The sequence below is a fragment of the Pagrus pagrus genome, assembly GCF_965226575.1.
Source record: "Pagrus pagrus genome assembly, chromosome: 21".
Taxonomy (NCBI): domain Eukaryota; kingdom Metazoa; phylum Chordata; class Actinopteri; order Spariformes; family Sparidae; genus Pagrus; species Pagrus pagrus.
In genome coordinates, this window is record NC_140208.1 from 7,717,596 (window position 1) to 7,735,014 (window position 17,419).

General features: G+C 43.5%; 1 protein-coding gene across 1 annotated transcript in view; it reads left to right on the plus strand.

The window, feature by feature from the left end:
• usp54b (ubiquitin specific peptidase 54b) overlaps positions 1-7,662 on the plus strand; it is a 58,743-nt gene extending 51,081 nt beyond the window's left edge. The window contains exons 17-20 of the mRNA XM_084341763.1: positions 637-1,454; positions 2,142-2,269; positions 2,359-2,490; positions 5,200-7,662. Of these exons, the coding sequence (XP_084197889.1) occupies positions 637-1,454; positions 2,142-2,269; positions 2,359-2,490; positions 5,200-5,286 (1,165 nt within the window). The 3' untranslated portion in view covers positions 5,287-7,662. The remainder of the gene's footprint in view (positions 1-636; positions 1,455-2,141; positions 2,270-2,358; positions 2,491-5,199) is intronic.
• The last annotated feature ends 9,757 nt before the right edge of the window (positions 7,663-17,419 follow it).

A 17,419-nucleotide genomic window follows, 5' to 3' on the forward strand; every position in this document is an offset into this window, starting at 1 on the left:
AGACACACAAATTTACAGACTCACTTCACACATACCGACACACACACACACTCACACACACACTCACACACGCTGCTACACTGCAGAGAGGATCCACTAATGTTCAACATACATCATATCCTCCACATATCAATGTATGTAAATCAATAAAGTAATATAGCGGCCCGCTGAGGCTGAATTACTCCAGACTGCAGAAGCCACATTTATTTTCCGCGACGATAAAGTGCAGCGGTGCAGCGGAGGGTAAAGAGCTGCTCTGATAATCAGATTAAATCTGTGGGAGACGTTCTGATCAGGAAGTGAAGTTTGTTCAGTCAGTCAGTGGAGCTGAGCTTGTGCCTGACTCACAAACAGCATGGCTGCGAAATCCCATACACAAAGCGATGCTTGCACAAGGCTGCATCATTGTGTTCGAAGCTGTTTGTTCTGTACGGTGGTGAGCTCGTGTGTGTGTTTGTTTGTGTGTGTGTGTGTGTGTGTGTGTGTGTGTGTGTTTTCTGCTTGTTTATCCTGGTATGCTGTTGTGACCTTCCCTCTATGCAGTAACTCACCTGACGTCAGAGCAGCTCTGTTTTTTTGTTTTTTCCTGTCCGTGCTGCCGGCTGACTGACACCCTCCCTCTCTTGTGTCCTCCAGTGAACAGCCTGGCCCGGTCCAAGTACTGCTGACGCCCAATCAGGAGGAGGAAGAGGACCAGGCAACGCCCAACCAGGACGCTGCTCTGGGCCCGGACCCGCCCCCTCCACCCTATCGGCCCGCTCCCCCTCGACCCCCGCTCACCCTCAGCATCCCTCACCCTTGCGCCCCTTCCAGCCAAGGGGAGGAGGGGGAGGAGGGTGGGAGGAGAGGGGAGGAAGGCGAGGATGGGAGGGAGGGGACGGGGGTGAGGCTGTGCGAGTTGCTGCAGGCAGGGGGGGTGAGCGTCAGACCCCTGGGGAAGCACTTAGCCATCTCTCTGCCCTCGCTTCCTCTGCGTCTCTGGGATACACACACCACACACACCGCACACGCCACACAACTTGAACCCACACACACACACCCCGCTCCTCCGTCCTATCCTCCTCCCCCGTCCTCCCCTCTGGAAGCCTCCGGGCAGAGGAAACCTCTCACGCCTCTCTGGCAGCCGCCCCGGCCCCACTCCCCCACCGTTGCTGCTCAGCATTGGCCGAGGCACGGCGCTGTCGCCGACAGCGGCACACGCCATTGGTCCTCCTGGAGTTTGGACCGGCCCGACGCCGTGGTGACGCCGTACGAAACACCCCCGGACCGCTGCGTTCCCTTCAGGCCGCAGGCGTCCAGTCAGCGCTACAGCTACAGTTGCCAGTCCTCTCCAGGGCACTACAGCTCCCAGCATGCCCCAGGGCAACACAGTGATCCTTGCTGTGACCGTGAAGAGGCTGAGCTGTCCGAGCTCGACTCCCTTTACCAGGCCAGTCTGCAGGCTGGAAAGACAGGTACACACACACACACACACACACGCACACACACGCCCAGTCATGCAAACAAAACTATGAGCTACACACCTTCAAACATTGACCTTTTTAAATTGACTGAGGTGACATGCATAGAGTTTTAGAGTATAGAGTTTTTAATATATGAAGAAAGTACTTTTACTTGTACTTTTGATACTTAAATACATTAAACAGTAGATGCTTTGAGACTTGACACTCAAGTAATATATTTGTGTTTGACTTTCACTTCTGCAAAAGTCATATTTTAACAGGATATCTCAACGATAACTACTAAGTATGCGTTTTGGGCAGTGTTATAAAAAGTACCCACAGTCATACTTCGAGGACTTTAGTAACTAGTAACTTGAGTTTTCAAATAAATGTAGTGGAGTTAAAGTTAAATATTTGCCTCAGTTGTAGTGGAGTGGACGTATGAAGTAGCAGAAAATGTAGAGTAAGTACAAATCCCTCAAAACTGTACTTAAGTAAAGTACCTGAGTAAATATACCTGGTTACATTTCATCACTGCTTTTGGGTTCTTTGACAAAAAAACAAACTCTTCTAAATAAAAATGTTTTTAAAAAGACATTTAATGTGCTGAAAAGGCTGCAACCATGTAAAAAAAAGCACGTTTTAGACCCTTGAATGCTCGGCTCCTGACCTCCAGCCTCCACCCTGTGTGTGTTCCAGGCTGCAGCCCATCAGAGAGGCTCATATCCAGGGTGGGAGGGCAGGCTCGCTCCAAGACCCCCAACGCAGACATGGAGAGGAGTGTGTACGGGGCAGACTGCACCAGCACCCCCACCTACCTCAACAAGGTAACACCGACGTCATCTCCCTGACAGAGCCCCCTCTCTCGTGGATCCGTCTCTTCCAGCCTCTGACAGACATTTTTCCTTCCCTTCAGCCAATGATGTTGCGGGATCTGCGTTTTGGGGTGGAGCCAGACGACGGGGAAAACCTGAGGCGGATCGGACGCAGCCTGAGCGGCACGGTAGTGACCCCGCGCCGCAGCCGCCTGACTGCAACCCGCAGCTTTGTGAGTGTGACTTCCTGTGCTCTGCCGCCTCCCTGTGGCCGCGCTGCTAAACTGCACCTGCCTGATGATTCCCGCCGTGGCACCTGACACATTGCTTCTCCCTGTGCTCTTCTTCCCCCCCCTCCTCCGCTGTTTGTCTCGTTTCTTCCTTCTGTCCTGCTTTTTTTTCGATCTCCAATCTGTCCTCCTCTCTCTTCTTCCTCTCTCTTCTTCCTCTCTGTCCTCTTTGTCTCTCAAAGGTGAAGCAGGCTGATGTCAGTGCCTCTCCCTGCTTACTTCCTCTCTTCTGAGTCCCTGTCGCTATTCCACCACTATCATCTCCTCCATCTCCTCATCACCAACACCTTCTCATCACCACCTCCCTCCACCGCTTCACAGGTAAACACTGCGCTGAGCTCGTACGACCTTACACTTGTAGTCTTTAAAGGAAAATGCCACTCATCTGAGTGCACGTTTTCCTTGGTTGAGCTACTTTTGGTGCCAGACGAGTGGGTTTCAGAGCTGATTTTTTAAATCAGGTCACAGCAGCAAAGTCGGTGTCTTTTCGTGATGTTTTATGACTGTTTGGTGATCTTTTCACTTTCTGGCAAACCACACTCGTCTGGCACAAAAGTAGGCTAAGCCCCTATTTGCACGTAGCTACATCCTGGGGATGTGCGCTGATTTGTAATAACTGGAGAGCCAAAGGTTTTTCTCATCCCTGGGAGAATCTGCCATGTGTCAAATTTAGTTAAAACTTCCTGCAGAAATCAAAAACTTTTGAACCTGAAACACAATCCAGATGATAAAGAGGATGCTTTTTGCTCATTTAAATTCTAGAAAAAATAAATATTTCCTTAAGCTAAATGAAAAGTAACTTAAGTTTAGAGAAAAAAAACTGTTATTCGTCCTTTAGGACGGAGCAATAACAGAATTTCAATCAGGTTACCTTGTTTTGGACCAAAATGACACTTCTGACCTGCAGATTTCTGTGGTTTGTGTCATTTAAGGTCTCTTTTTAGAGACTTTTTATAAAAATCACACCTCACTGTGGCAGCTGAGGTTAGTGCACGCTCAACCAAATAATTATCCTATAAAAAGGACTACATTTTCCCTTTACATGTATTTATTCATTTATTTATTCAATATAAAGTATCCAATTTAATAAAGAACAAATAAATAAATGTAGACTTAGACGCTAACCTTATGTGTTTGTTTAATGATTACATATAAAGTTAAGGGGAACTTCATGTGTTTTTCAAGTGTTTATTATTTAATAATCGTACATAAAAGTAATTAATTTTGATATTTATAATATTAATGAGGTAATAATACAAATTCAGAAATATTCAGTTTTTCCATGGCTGAATAAACAAGCTGTTCTCAGAGGAAAATACGGTCCCAGAACACTGAATACTTACAGTGAGCAATTTTTTTATGTGCACACTGATTTGCATTATTTTTACAAGACGTTTTATGCAAATCTTCCTGTTGTTGACTACTTATTATCACAAGTGCTCCACAGCTGAGAAACAAGCAGCTCTTACTGTAATGATTTAACTGCTGGGCGTGAAGAAAACACTTCACATCTCTAATAATGTCACAGAGGATACACCGACAACAGAAACTGCTTCTGTGTCATACATCAAGCTGAAACTCTTTATGTGGCAGGCTGTGAGGCGCCTCTCCAGTTAAAAGTTAAAAAATGACATTTGTGGGACGAGCTGTCGGAGGCGCTGGCACCCAAATAATGAGCAAAGCAGGAAATAATGGTGTCACAAATAAAACACCTGTCAGATTTATTTCAAATCTGTTTCGGATGTGAGACGTGAGACGACAGCTTCACCTTCAACGGCGAGCATGTTTACATGCACACGTAGCATCAGAGGATGTTGGCTTTGTGCATTTAAACATTATATCCTGGTCTCAGAAACCTGGATGATTTTGTTGGATTACTCCGACAGAAACCAGGAAACTTTGGCACGTAAACACTTGATCCAGGTTTCTGATCATTCACTGGGACACAGACTCAACTGCACACGCTCAATAAAACCTGGATAGCGTTTTCGTCACGTGTGCAGGGAGATGAAACGTTCTTTACATCGAATCTCCTGAAAAAAGGGACAATTAGATGCATGTAAATACACTAAAGGTGTATGTGAGACTGTGTTTTAGTCCATCAGTCAGCCATACGACAAGAGAAGAGAAATATACATCACCAGAAATAAAAGACATAATATTTCATCCTGAACATTATCTGCTAGAAAAGAAGTTTTTTCTTCAGCACAAAACAGGAAATTTGGTTCTCTCTGACTTACTGTATGTGCAAAAATACTCTGTACTCGTTTACTTATATCATTAAAAAAAACACTGAAGTTAGAATAATTTCAAACCCACTTTGGTGCAGTTGATTCTGGGAGGTTCCAGTTTTCCGTTTTTATGTGTTTTTATGTGTTTTTATGTATTTTTATGTGTTTTTATGTCGCACCACGCTTCACTTCATATTAAATTTATGGACAAATTCCAAAGTTTCTAAAGATGATCAAGATTAAAATGCCTATAAATTAAAGTGCAGTAAAGACATGGCTAATTTTGAATGAACTAATTTCACTGAAAAGGTGCAGACATAAAAATGTCATCTTGTGTTTGACTGTTCACTCAGTGAGTCTGACGTGAATCTGAGTTGCACCTTCGTGCTGACCCGACCTGTTGTTCCTCCTTCCCGTCCAGGAGCTGTCGGGCAGTGCAGGGAGCTTCTGGCTGTGTCTGACGGGGGTCAAACTGTCTTCTGACCAGAGTCCGACTCTGCTTCACTAATCTCTCACCGCGTTCCACCTCCACCCGGGGCAGCGGCGGCGCCGGGGTCCATCGCCGGCCTCGCCTCGACGGACCTGGAATCGGCTCAGGAGGATCAAACTCCCATCCTGTTCCTCCTCCTCCTCCTCCTCCTCCTCCCTCAAACAAACATGCACACGCAAACACATGCACGCACACATGCACATCTGCACTGACGTAGAGCCTCCCTCAGCGCCTGCAGCACCCTGCTTAGCCCCTTCTTGCCTTCCTCCCTCCCCCTCCCAAGTCCTCGACCTACTATTCTGTCTATGCAGTCACTCTGACCCCCAACTACAACCTCAACCTTCCCCCCTTCTTCCCGGGACTGTTGTTTCTGTCTCCCCCTGGGTTTTCAGAGGGCTCCCCCCTGTGCAGTCAGCCTGGCGAGCATGCCGCTTTCAGCGTCGGCTCGGTCGCTCACCGGCCGGGTCTGATCGGACCTGAGCTCTCGGCAGACTCCGCCCCTCCCCACACACAGGACCCCTCAGCTCAGGGGGAGGCTCTTACCAAGTAGCCACGCCTCTTCCTCTTTCTTCACGGGCATTTTCCTGTTGGACGCACACGTAGCCGAACTGTTTCAGATGGACAGCCATATTTTTTCTCTTCTTTGTTTTTCGGGTTCGTTTGTTTTTTTCTCTTCCTGTGTGCGCGCACAGTAAAAACCCGCCCGAGACCGAACTCTCTAATAACTAAAAGTCATGTACAGAAAAACTCATGTATGAAACCTGTATGTTAATTAATAAGACCTTATGGAATGTTGATAATGATAATTAACGAATATTGATAAACTTAAAAGTGGTACTTCCTCATGTCTGCATTTCAAATAGGAGTGGAGTGCACTTCACAAGTGTCTAGCTGGAGTTTCCGCCCTCCCCCCCCCACAAAAACCGCTCGCCGACCTAATGACAGCTCTCCCGTTTCTACCGGGAGATTAAACAAGAAAAGCGCTTCCTTTTTTCTCTGCTTCTTTCTTTCTTTCTTTCTTTTCTTTTCTTCCCTTCTTCCCCGCTCTTCTTTTATTCGCGCTTGCTTTCTTCCTTCCAAAAACAGGGAACGGTAGCACCAGAAATAGGCCGACAGGGGAGAGGGAAGTCGAGACGGGGAGCGAGAGTATGTAGGTTAGGAAACCCTTCTCTTAGGCTTTATTAATGAAAAAAACAGAGATGACTCAAGTGCGCTTTGCAAGGTTACTCGGCAGAAGTGCACTTTTCCTGAGAGGCTTTTGGACCGAGAGGCAGCCGGAGAGAAGTCCGATTGGCGTTTGTTTTATTTAAAGGCCTCAGGTGAACTTATGAATTCACTCGTTTTCTTATTGGTTCTCCCTCCCACTGAAACTGGTTTTGATGACCTCAGATGTGAATAGAAAAATGCTCATCTTCAGCCTGAGACAGTGACATGTCTACTATGAATATGCTTTATATGATATATATGTATTAGAGGTATATTTTCAGCCAGTGAGCTATCTTCTTCTTCAGAGATGTCAACCATTCCTCAGTTGTATGAACAGTTATTACACAGTAACGTAACTTCATTCACTCCCCCCTTTACTGAGGAGCGTTCTGACATGTGTAGAGTACATTTATTATATGCTTTATTCTATTAAATATTATATAAAATAACAACTTATAAACAAAACAACTGGCCAATGTAAAGTTCTTCAAGAATTTACTGATGTTGATTGATCGTTGTTACTAAACCAAAGGTTGGCACTTGACTCAGAGAGCGTATTTAACATTTTTATTTTTCATTTAGGTTCAGGTTTTTGTTGTTGTCTTTCTTTTTTTCTTTTGTTGTTGTTGATTTGTTTGTTTTTCTTTTGGGTTCTGGATGTGGGAGAATGTAGCCAATTGTAGCGCATGAGTCCGCTATGCAAATCAACCTTCCCTCACGATCCTGTATCAGAGACAGTCAGGAGGCAGACACACCCACCCACGGGCGCTCTCATGGACTCTGGCAGAGACACGGAGAGGAGGAGGAGGAGATCTCATGTTTTAATGCTGCTGGTTTGAACTTTGTTGTTCTGCATCTACTATTACGTTTTAACCAATGGAATGCAAAAAGAGAGCAACCAGGAGGAGGAGGAGGAGGAGGAGGAGGAGGAGCGAGCGAAACGGCAGAAAGAGAGCGAATGAATGTAAACTTAAGGATGAAAGTGTGTGTTTGTGAATGATGCGACGGTCAGAGACAAAAGAGACGGGTGACGAGTGAAGATGAAACCGCTGCAGATGGTTTATTGTTTGTGGGTGTGTGTAGACTGTGTGTCAGTTCTGGGGTGGTGTTGCTCGGGGAAAGAGGGAACCTGTATTTTTGCAATAAAGTTATTACCAATGCACTCCCACAGGGGGCGTAACCACCGTACACTGTGTGTCATCATTTGTTTTCATTTTACTGCCGTAGATGTTTCAGTTTGAGCCAGTTTTAACTATTTTATACACTGTTTACTTGACTGTTACTCTATTAGGTCATCATATGTTTGTAGCGTGACACATATCTCTAAAAGTCAACCTTTTTAGCTCTGTGATGTATTTTCCAGCTAATCCAGTAGAAGGAGTACAATTTTCTCAACCACCCAAACTTTTTCTCTTCGAGGGCCAAAACTGAAACTTAACAGTGGACCACAGCTGAAAAGCAACACACTACTGTTTGTATTAGGATGCAAAATGGTATTACACAGAAGGCCTGAGGTGAAAGTGAGAAAAAAGGTCTATTGTCGAAGTCTCACAGTCCAAGATAATCTCTTTAAGTTCCTTTAAATATTTCCACTTGCCTCTCAGCGCTTTCACAGTACTCAGAACTGAGGTTCCCTTAATTGACTGACTTCCTGCACAGTGTCCCTCTGTCCGTGCTCAGATTGTGAAAAATAATAAAGAATAATAAGGGATCTTACATATTTAAAGAGCATTTTACCTCATAAAAATAATACTGCATTAGCAGCCACTCAAATTCTACATGTTCACATTATTTGTTTTTTTAATTAAAAACATCTGGCAGCACAAATCAAACCTTATGTTGGTCCACCTTCGGCCCGCGGACCTCAGCCCTGATACATGTTTTTTACTGTACAGGAAGGGTATGAAAAATTGTAATCTGAAAAGTAACTAGTAACTAAAGCTGTCAGACAAATGTAGTGGGGTAAAAAGTACAATACATGTCTGGGAGATTTAGTAAAGCAAAAAGCTGGATAGTATCTTGAATGTGTACCAAAGCGCAGTACTTTACTGTACATTACATTTTAAGATTTTAAATACAGTCTTTCAGACCATATACCTGTAAAAATGAATAATAAGAGCTTAGGAAAACCAGGTATCAGCTCTTGTACCATATTTACAGAGACAAAGATTTCAGATGGTAATAACTGAAAATTCTCACTGTCTCCAGGTCTGAAACAAGAGTCACAATATCAAGAAGAAACAATATCAAATAAATCTTTAGGATATTGTCATAATTAGCCATTATACCTGACCGAATGTATGCTTTTAATTGTTTTTATTTGTTCTTACAGTGCTGAAGAGAGGCCTATGTAGCTCATGTATGCTAACATTGAACAGGCTACTTAACACAACTCTAAACAATTAATTTTATTGCTACTTAAGTCGAATTATTGCAGTATTAGTATTATGTTGTGCTTGCAAACACTGCAAATTGCGTGTCATACATTTAAATATGTTGTTGCGGATGTAAACAGGAAGTAAAATGTTGCCATGGCGTCAGTTAGCTGTGTCGTCATCAACCTGAGCGTTGTTTTAGCCTTTATTTGTTTACTTTTTAGCAAATTGGCATCATTAAAAGTATGCCGAATAAGCTAATATGAGTTCCTGTTTTTAATTTACTCACGGGTGTACGGATAGCTAACACTGGATTCATTTGATACTGAAGAAAACTTTAAAACGTGCAGTTTCTCAGGCAGGTTCTGCAGCTGCGAGGAGCGTCTTTTTTCTATGATTTGTAAGCTGATTTTCGGACGTGAATTCGGGATGGACATCAGAGATAATGACATCCTCGGAAAGTGTAAGTCGAGCTGAACATAAAATATGTGCATCATGTCTGTGTGTTGAGTCTGGACTGAGTTAGACTCTTGACAATAAGAGGTTTTTGACTAATATCTGTTCTGCAGAGCCAATCATTGAAGTAATTATGGTTTTAAAAAGTGAGACTTACTGATTGCAGTTTTCTTCAATGCAGCTGCTCAACTTTACTACTGTGAAGCCCTCAGTCAACATGCACATATTATTAAGTTGTGTCATGGTGTCCAGTGTGCAGTTTGTCCCTCCACCACTAGATGTAGGCAGTGGTACACTTGCCTGCATGCTCTCACACACTGCATTAAGTATTGACACAACTGTCACCACTGACACGTAAAAACACTCACAGACCCGTACTCGTTGCACTCGCCTTTTGTTGTCAAAGTTTTTTCTTTCTAGCTCGAGGTGACGATTAAAAAGTTTGACAGAGTCCTCGCTTTGGAAACGGGGAAAAAGAAAACTCATCAAATCCCTGCAGAGCAGAGCAGAGAAAAGGTGATGAATCAATAGCCATTACCTTGCACATACGCCGCTCTCCGGTACAGGGAAAATACATTTAATGGTTCTTTTATATGTCAGCGTGGGTTTATGTTTGTCCTGCAATCCTTTGGAGAACCACTGACCTGAATTCAGGGTTTGGATGGTTTTGCTAAGTGCAGTTTTATCGGTCCACTTTCATCACTCCTTCAACATCAAAGATTATTTTCTATCCGTCATAAAAAGTACTATAAAATAATGCCCAATAATCTGCCAAATGTAGCTGTTTGACAGCGATTGATGATGAGCAGACACGCAGACACTCGTCTTGTGTGTTGTTTGCCAAGAACAAACTTCTTACTTCATCTCAAAATTGATGCTCTGGCCTTGATTTTGAGACGGGCAACATTTTTGGAAGATGGCAACAAATATTTCCTGAAAGCCACAGACGTGTGGGCGCAAAATTGTAGTTTTTGTGGATGAAAGATGCACTCAAAGGTTAAAACACATTTCTGCTGGAAAATGCACACGAAAGAACAAAACGAACCAACATTTTTATCTGCTGAATGAGGTGTTAAGAGTCAGACGAGACGCTTTTAAGCCCACGAAAGAGGTGAAGCTGTGAAATCTGATGTCTGAGAGGCGACTCTGGTTAGAGACAAAACAGTGAGTGGGATCGGATCTTCTTTAATGGCTGAGACGTTGCTAAGAGCTGTAGACATCTCTCGTGAAAATGTCATCAGCATTTGTGAAGCATCGAGACCAACCAGCGTACCATCATGAAATGTTGCACGATGTAATGAATATAGGATAATAAAACCATCAGTGTTTACATTCGTCCCCTATAAACCTGTACAACGTTGTCTGGCGTTACATTAATGTATGAAACAGAGTCCTGGAAGCTTCTTATTAGCAGCTTGCAGCCTGTCTGGTTCCATATTTATGATATTTTAAATGAAGCATTAAATGCTATAAATGTAGACCACAGTGCAATTTGACTTTGGAGAAAATACCTTCACACAAATGAAAAAAAATTTAAAAAATGAAGACACAACTTTGTGTTTTGTGACACGCTGATGTTGAAAAGACGGCGAAAATACATCTTAGATGTTCAGACCAACCACGTATTAAGCAATCCAACCCAATAATCTCTCTGCAAAACCACAGATAAGTTAAAACTGAGAGTTTCTTTAAGTTGTAATTTAGGATGAGTTTTTTTATTCCTCTCTCGTCACGACGTAGGCACAAAAACCACTTGGTTAGAGTTAAGAAAACATCATGGTTTGGCTTAAAATACCTGTTTTGGTCGGCTCGATCAAGGATGGCGATGGTCCGACATCCCGTGGTCGCCTCAAAAAACACTGCAAACACCGCAGGTCTCTTTGAAAAACACCCAATGAGACGAGACTAAAATGGATGGAGATTTCCTCAGGTGTCCTTAAAAATATCCACTGGTGTGACTGGCTAACCACAAAAAAAAGGGGGGGGAGATTGTGGGATTTGGGAAAATCAACACAATAATTGTAATTTGTCTGTGTTGCTAAAAGAGCCCATGCTTTCAGGCCAATATTAGGCATGACAACCTGAGTTGAAAAGAAATGGGTCAACACGATAAATAGAGGTGGTGAAGTCAGCACAGACAACAACACAGATGATTCAGAACACAAAGATGTCTTTCAGGACTTGGGCTGCCTGGAAGGAGAACAAACTGCTGGAAGAAACTGCAGTCGTCAAAGTTCACACTTTACACGCATAAATCAGCGGATAAACTGCAAATAAGTCTGCCCGCTGGACAAAATGAGAGCTGTTGAGCCCACAGAGTGAGAAAATGTAAATGCTCTGTTAGGAAAGGCAACTGGAAGTGTCAGAATATGATGCAAGCATCCAACTGTGGGTGAAATCACATGATAATTGACTCTCAATGATAAAATCGCTCAACTGTCCACTGACACTATTGATTCTCAGTGCTTCCTTTGATTGTAAACTACATCTGGGATTTTCCAGGACGGTGAAGCGGGTTATTGTTAAAGGCTCGGATGGAGTATAAGCACACATTGATAACTTACTGGTGTGGGACGAGAAGGAACCAAATCACATGAGATGGCTTCAGAGGAAACGATGCAGCAAACATAGTAAATAAAACTGGAGGAGCTGAAATACTGTGAAGGTAATGAAGACAATCTCTCAAGCATCTCAAGAACAATCCACCATCTTGTCTGAACACTGATCGGGAAGGAAGTTTCCCAGGCGCCTGGACAGGAAGGTGTGATTTGACACTGTGAGAATGAGCATGAAGGGAAAAAATTGCTCGCTGTAACACCTGCAATGAAGTACTACGAGGTCAACCTACCTGTGAAATTGTCACCGGATGAATCTGAGAGTGGAGAAGTAGCATCCCGTCTACAGGAAGGATCGCTGTTGAATCACTCTTTATTGGAAAACATTTTTAATGTTACCATAAACCACAAATGATAGTTTTAAAGATATAATATGTAGGAATTCTGCATTAAAATGTCTAAAAATGACTTGATTATAGGTAAATATTTAGTTGTATACTTGCTCCCGAATGTTTCCAAAGATGTTCAAACCCAGAGAAATCCACAAGGTACTCAAGCGTTTTGTTATTACTCCCTGCTACTTCCAGGATACGGAAGTCGGCAAAAGAAACTAAACACGTTAAAACCTCGTAGGTGAGAGAGATGGAGGAGGGTGATGAGATAATCCACTGAAATTCTGAAAACAATCCGCTTCATTCTTTTAATTTCCTTCTAGTTTCCTTCTGGACGCACAAATACAAACCTCCTCTGAGCTATTTTCACCGCTGCATCTTCCAACGTGGCTCCACCGATGACCCGAGTTGATCCATCTGGACAACCAGAGGGAGAAAGTGAGGACACTTCCGGACGTTCACTTGGACACAGAAAGAGGAGCTGAGATTCGAGGATTGAGGGGCGCTACGAGACAAACGGTCCGCTGCACATGGACGCAGCGTTCCTTACTCTTCACCAGAGGAGCCCAAGAAAAGGAGGAGAACGGGGGAGAAGAGATTGTTAAAAGTGAGTCACAGTCAGCAAGCTTCGTACGAGGGGAGACTTGTAAGAATGGATCATTCAACTGAAAATCGCCCTGCCAACCCAGCCCTCCTCAGCGGTGAGGCTGTGTTTTCACGACAAAACAGATAAATTATTTTAACAATGTTATAAAAGTGAATTCTTCACCCGCTGACTTCAACACCACCCCCTCTTCATGGCCCTGTGGACACAGAGCGATGCCTTACACTCAATGTTCACATCTCTCTTTGTATAAAGACATAAAGTAAATATATGATGAGTACAAATGCAAACACACACAAAACAAATCGTCCATTTGCACATGAACTCAGCATGGTGGCTTAGTAGTAAACACTGTCTCCGTGCCTGAGTCTTTCCTCCCCAGAGGGTGTCATTCACTGTACAGATTGTTAAGCCTCCTAAGGGAATGTGATTTGTGATTTTGGGCTGTATAAATTGAATAAAATTGACTTCATCTGCACCAGTTGTCTGGAATTTACATCCTACACAAAACAAAGTTACCACATTTCCAATCACACGAACTGAATGATGTCAGAAAAAAGGCAGAAAAACACTGCTGACACTTGCTGCAGTGCAATAACAAGAATCATATAAATATAATTACATGACGCGGCTGACGTGGTTACACTTGGTCAGTGGTCGTGAGGCTGGTTGATTGTTTCTCAGAAATGACGTTGGGGACTGCTTATGGTCGTGCAATGAACATTCAAAACACAGCTCTGACTCCCACCCCTGCAGTGAGCATGCCGGATAGCACGCTCCCTCAAAACGTGCAACGTCTGTGGCATTTTGTCGTGTGATAAAACAGCACATTTTTAGAGTGGCATTTTATTGTGACCTGCCTGAGGCAAATCTGTGCAATTATCATGCTGTTAAATCAGCATCTCAGTATTCCACAGCAGTCAGGTGGATGGGATATATCTTGCTCACGATCATGGGTTTAAAGGGACAGTTCATCCCCAAATCAAAAATACTGATTTCTCCTGAAGCAGCACCTCAAACCCTGGAGAGGGAAAATAGAAAACTACCGAAGCCCTTAAAGGACGTAAAGGAGCAGATTATTATCGTTTTCAGATTCATGATTTTATCTTTGAGTTACTACTAGAATAGGTTTACAATTTGCTTTAAAGCTCAAAAGAGACACTGTCTCTTTAAGGCCCGTCTCTTGAATATTCAGTCTCTGATTGGTCAGTTCACACAAGCCTGAGCCAGCGCTGCTAACAACGACAGAGCAGCTGTGCTAAATGAATTCTCACGTGTCAAACGAGCAGCTAGGCGTGAATTATGCAAATGTTTGACGTAGTGTGATGTCACAAAGTGACTAATGACACTTCAGGAGCAGTGTTTTCTGTGGGAGAGAGGAGCTTCTGTTAGCGTGGACTAAAATTCAAGACATTTTACATGCATAAGAAAGCGTATAAAATACTGAAGGAAAGGCAAAAAACAAACAAGTGTCCTCTCTTGCTCACAATCACTAGTTCACCTGAGAATATGAACACAGTCTTTTAGTGTGTTCATGCAAAACACTTTTTTCCTGTCGTTGTTTGCTCATTTACATGTCACATCTGTTATTCAGACATATTAATCAACAACAAACCGAGCACAGCACTCTCCACTGAGCCCATACAAGTTTAAACAGCCTACATATACAGTATATCCACAGAAATAATCCATCTCAGAGACAGTGTAATGTGAAAATGCATGAATTTGAACAGAAGTAAAATGGAAGCAACGATTCCGATCTCGTCTTTTTGAATAAAGTGTATCTTCCGATCGATCCTCCTCCCGTCCTGCTCGTTGTCTCTCCTCCCTCATCCCTCCTCCCCTTCCCTCCTTCCGGTTGGAGTCGGTAACCGGCGGCGGTGGTGGGAGTTGTGTCTGACGCCCGAGCTGCCTGTCACGGAGGGGAGCGCACGTGCAGGGGGACTCACGTGCGGCACGGTGGCAGACAGGCCCCTCACGCTCTCTGTAGAAGAGTCATCATGGGCTAAAAATAGCACACCGGTGGAGGAGGGAGATGAGCTCGAGTAGACTACTGCGGGAGAGAAATAGAAACTTTGGGGTTATTTTTATCCCATGCGTCAGTCTGCTGCAACCCAGGCGTGACTTCTTCCCTGTGAAAACCCTCTCGCCTTTTCTTTATTTATTGGTTTATTTTTGCCGGTGTGCACCCTCGCTGGCGTCTAAACTCTTTGTTCAGTTGAACCGGGGAGTTCTTCCATCAAACCCAGCAGTGACTCGGGGTAGAAAAGAAAAAAAAAGTCAGCGTCTGGCATTTCAGCTTCCCTCGTTAATGCTCCCACACAGCGACGCTTTCAGAGAGACGCTGTACGAGTTCAACTTTTTTTTTGGACAAATCACTGCACTTTAACTCCTGACACGTTGAGCCGGCGACTCAGAATGAATGTTTGCAAGGAAAAAAAATACATCTATCAGACGGAGCTGTAACCATAGCAACCATGACTTACCAATTAGCCGAATGCACGTGCACAGACTGGATCATTCATTCTCTCCTCCATTCATCAATGTATTCATTCAGTCTCTCATTGACTCCTTCAGTTTTTTTTTCTTCCCTGGTCTTTTTCTTTGTCTCTCGCCCACACACACGTCGATGAGGAAACTGCACTGACTTCCACTAAGTGTCAGAAAGAAAAACCATGCAGCGAGCTGAAGTGCAATAACAGTTCTGTATACACTTGCTTTTTAACAACAGGAGGTGCTGATTGAGGTGTTTTGGCACAGAGATTGCATTTAACCTGCAGTGCAACACGTTTCAGCAAACTTTTACTTAAATCCCCACATTAAGCATTCCTGAGCTGTATTCTGTCTAATCGTTTAGTAAATAAACAGACGATATTTTAGTTGTAATCAGATGTAAGTGTTTATTTCATGTTTTTGTAAACAACTAGAACTCCACCTTTTACTACCCAATCCCCCCGAAAAATGTTGGCAAAGTACGTTTCTGCCGACCACGAATACGATGAAACTTTACATTTCTTTATGTTGCAATTTTTTGTTTATTTTGGTATAATTTTCAATTATTTCTCGCTGTGCAACTCTGTGCATAAGGTCTGGTTAGGTTTAGGCACAGAAAACACTTGGTTAGGGGTAGGAAAAGGTCATGTTGTGGCTCAAAATACCTGCTGAAGATGTGAAATATCTGTTTTTTGTTGCCACAGACATGGCTAGATGTTGTCCTGAAATAACTTTCAAAATATCCAGTGGCTTCACACTAATGTTGAAACCCACTCTTGAACTGCGATCACTGGCTTGGCAACCACTGGGTTAGTGTTAGGAAAAGATCACGTTGTGGCTCAAAATACCCGTTTTAGTCAACAGAAACGTGACTGACGATGTCCCGACTGACTGTCAAAAACATCCGGTTTTTGTACCGACACGCACGGCTAGATATTTGTCCTGACGTCTCCTTAAAAATATGCGGTGGTTTCACACTTTAAAATGTTTAAATGCAGTCTCGGAGTGTGGTCTCTGGCAGCTATCTCGCTTGTAACTCCACCACCATCCATCCTCTCCTCCTCCCAGTGTGCAAGTCTGGTCATAAACATGTAATGTGAACGTGATGTGAGACGATGTTATTCGATGTGTAACTGAGACAAACAATATCCCTGATACACTGAATATTGTATAGGCATAGTGGGAGTATATGTAAAGTGAAGTGATTGGAAAACAAATGTGATTTGTATTGTTATGTGCACCAGCACCAACTATAAATCATCCATTTACCCCCTGTGATGAACAGCAGCACAGTATGGTTAAAGTTTGAGCACACACACACCTACACACACCAATGAACCCATCAACCTGGCATAATTTTCTACATATTAAAAGTCAGAACTCCCTTTCAGGGCTTTTGATTACATTTTCTGCAGCAGTCCATCTGTGATCCAGAGCAAGAGGGATGCTTTTTTTTTTTTTTTTTTTGCTTGCTTTTTTTTTCCCCTTTGTGCAATCTCCTCCTCAGCTGTGCTTGCTGACAGAGACCGAGATTGAAGAGATTTAATGCAGGCTTACACAGTCGAGTAGAAAAAACAACATCACGGGAATAATGGCTGGGAGATATGCGAACAAGCGGTAATCACTGCAATTATTATTATCAGAATCACCGCTTTTGATTTCAGCCCTCGGCATCACACTCAGCAGCACCGTCGCTGTGTGTGTGCGAGCACGATGGAAGTATTCCACTCCTCTCCGCCCTGTTGAACATTAACCCTTAATCTGTCACAATAATGCTTGATGCCAAGGCCATCTACTCTCTCCGAGCATAATGGATCTCTCTGCCTATCCCCGCATCGAACTTTATTCTTTCACCTCGTCAAGTCGTTCTTTCCCTCAATCTCTCTGACTCTTTGCCTCTTCTCTGTGCATTTACCGTCCTCCCTATTTGTCTCCATGTTCTGTTCCCCTTCAATCATCCTCTCCGTCTCTCCCCGCCAATGTCTCATATCTCCCTGCCTCATCCCTCCAGATCAGGTAGCTTAACTGTTCCCCGTCAGTCATGTAACATCTCCAGCAAGAGGGCACATT